The sequence below is a fragment of the Solanum tuberosum genome, unplaced genomic scaffold, assembly GCF_000226075.1.
Source record: "Solanum tuberosum cultivar DM 1-3 516 R44 unplaced genomic scaffold, SolTub_3.0 scf00690, whole genome shotgun sequence".
Classification (NCBI taxonomy): domain Eukaryota; kingdom Viridiplantae; phylum Streptophyta; class Magnoliopsida; order Solanales; family Solanaceae; genus Solanum; species Solanum tuberosum.
The window spans coordinates 5,925-8,497 of NW_006239628.1; the positions used below are offsets into that span (position 1 = coordinate 5,925).

General features: G+C 34.4%; 1 protein-coding gene across 1 annotated transcript; it reads right to left on the bottom strand.

Moving 5' to 3' along the window:
• Window positions 1-572: 572 nt before the first annotated feature.
• Window positions 573-1,607, bottom strand: LOC102590762 (uncharacterized). The gene has a single exon (XM_006366957.1). The coding sequence runs from the start codon at window positions 1,605-1,607 to the stop codon at window positions 573-575; it is 1,035 nt and encodes a 344-aa protein (XP_006367019.1).
• Window positions 1,608-2,573: the final 966 nt, after the last annotated feature.

Consider the following 2,573-nt stretch of genomic DNA (forward strand, 5'->3'; position numbering starts at 1 on the left):
TAGTAGCTCAAGTGATCTATTTGTATGCACTAGTTTTCTACCTAAGAATTAAGTAATGTTTAGGTCGGAAAATAAAGGGCTCCGTACTTGAGCATCCAACAAGGTGAATGTAGGTCCATTAACCTAATAGTGTGGTCTAATTTTCAATGAATTGAGTTCTGAACCATGAAGCTTTTAGTTCAAATTATAGTAAAAGTAAAAATGTGTTGATTTCTTCTCATATGTCTCTGTCTTATAGATAGACTCAGCGATACGTATAGTAATTAGAGGTAGGAAATACATGTGGTACAAATTACAGTCTATATGCATGTAAGCTGACTTAGACAACATAATTACTAAAAAAGAAAAGTAGGATAATTTACACGTTTCAATTATACCATATAAAAAAATGGATATTGTTGTGAATGGTAATTTTGGGGATCCATAAAAAATTAAAAGAAAAAACTAATCAAATGAATCAATAATTAGAAAACAAAATGCCAATAAAGAACGATATATATGTATTAATACTAGTATTTTTGTAGCAATTCTAATACAAAATATTATTATTATTATTTTAAAAAAACATACCTTTAATCCCGGAAAATGACCTTGTCCGCGATATCCATCAAAGGTTTCAAACAATCCGGTGAGAATTTTCTTGCAAACATATGAGAATACGTAGAATTTGATTCCCGAAGCTTATAAATAAGATCCGATGAAATTTCTGCAGGAAAATAAGTATGTGGGTGTCCATCGACACTCTCCGTCCAATTGACACGTGTCAAAGTATATTGTGTGCACCCTTGAGGGTCCTCCATTGACAAAAGTGTAGGAAAATAATGTTCCTCCGGGTAACATGAATCCTCATTTAAACAAGTCATTCTAAATTTCCTCCATAATCTCCTATCTCTGATCACTACCAATGCATGTCTTCGTGTGAGGACAAAGAATTGTGACCCGAATCGGAACCGATCGAATGGTACCTCAGGTAGCATTGCACTCTCGCCACGTGCCACGTAACGGTCCCACATGTACGACTCGTTCGATAGTATTTGAATGAAGCTACGATATTCAGGAAATTGAGATCGAAAGAGAGAGTTGTAAATGAAGTTGAATGAATGTAAAGGGATACAATGTTGTGATACAAGGGCAAAATAGGAATTTAACGGGTCGTCTAGGAGGGCGGTCGCCATAAGGCGACGAGCGGCTGATATTAAGGTAGGGGATGCACGTTGGGTTCGCTTAGACGCGATGAAGCGGCCCTTGAAGACGCGTCCGCTAAGTGGGGTAATCTTGGATGATGGATCTGCATGGATGTAAATGTTGAAAAGATCATCATGATTGGCGAAAAACCGATCCCATAATGGGGCAAAATGGAGATCGGTGTTGGTAAGGAAGAGAAACGCGATCTTCATACGGGGATTGGTGGTGCCAAGTCGTGAGATGGCACCACCGTTCACGTCAATAGAAGCTAGGGTTGCACGACGAAACAAAGCAAGATCATCAAGTTCATCAGGGATCGAGATCTCAATGTGTTTAGGTGGAAAGATTTGTGGCGCGAAGAGGAAAAGGAGAGGGAATGATAACAAAAGTGCAAAGGATATAACAAAGGGTGTATTAAACATAGCCACCCTTTAGGTAAAACATAAGAATTATAGGGGAAAATAACTTAATGGAAATTAAAGATAGATAGATATAAGAAGATGATTAATTTGAATGTGTTATTTACAATGTGATTGAAGGATTTGGTTACAAGGAGGAATTGTAAATGCTATTCCCAAATTCTAAAGGGAACAAAGAGGAGGAAGGAAGAAGCAAAATTAAAATTGGAATTTTGTGGATAATGAAGAAGAAAATTAGAGAATGATGCCATGATAATTCACAAAAAGGAAAGATGATGATGGTCTTATCAAGGTAGTTGGGATTGTGTCTAAATTCCTATTCTTTAGGTGGACATGGTAGGATGTGAGTTATTTTAGGAAACAAACACACTCTAGAAATAGAAATCAAAACTTTGATTCAACAAATAACAATTCTTAATATATATATATATCACATGCGATTTATATGAGTGACCTGATTCTATACTATTTATTTTACGACTGATATTATAATGAACTTAAAATCTAGGATGAATATTAGTATTGTTAGTCCCTCAGTTATTGATAATTATGATTTTAGTTCGTATGATATAAGATTAAGTATATTTGACCTTCAATTAAGTGAAACATATACATTTTTGTTAACATTCACAAATTTACCATGATTACCAAATGTTTCACCACTTAATTACCTTACGTTAAGCTTGTATTACAAAAATTACATACCTAGTATAATTTCACGAGTGGGGTTTAGGGAGGATAAGATGTATGTAGACCTAATTACCCTTATCTTTGTGGGGTAGAAATGGTATTTCCAATAGATCCTTAGCTCAAAAGAAAAGTATTTGTCCCAGAATTGTAAGAAAACGTTAAACTTGTATTACTTCATATTTGACAACATTATAATTCTAAAAATAGTTCAAATATATAATAGGTATATAAAGAAGAAAAAAATACTTCAATTAATTAGAGGTTAAATATGCTTTGTCA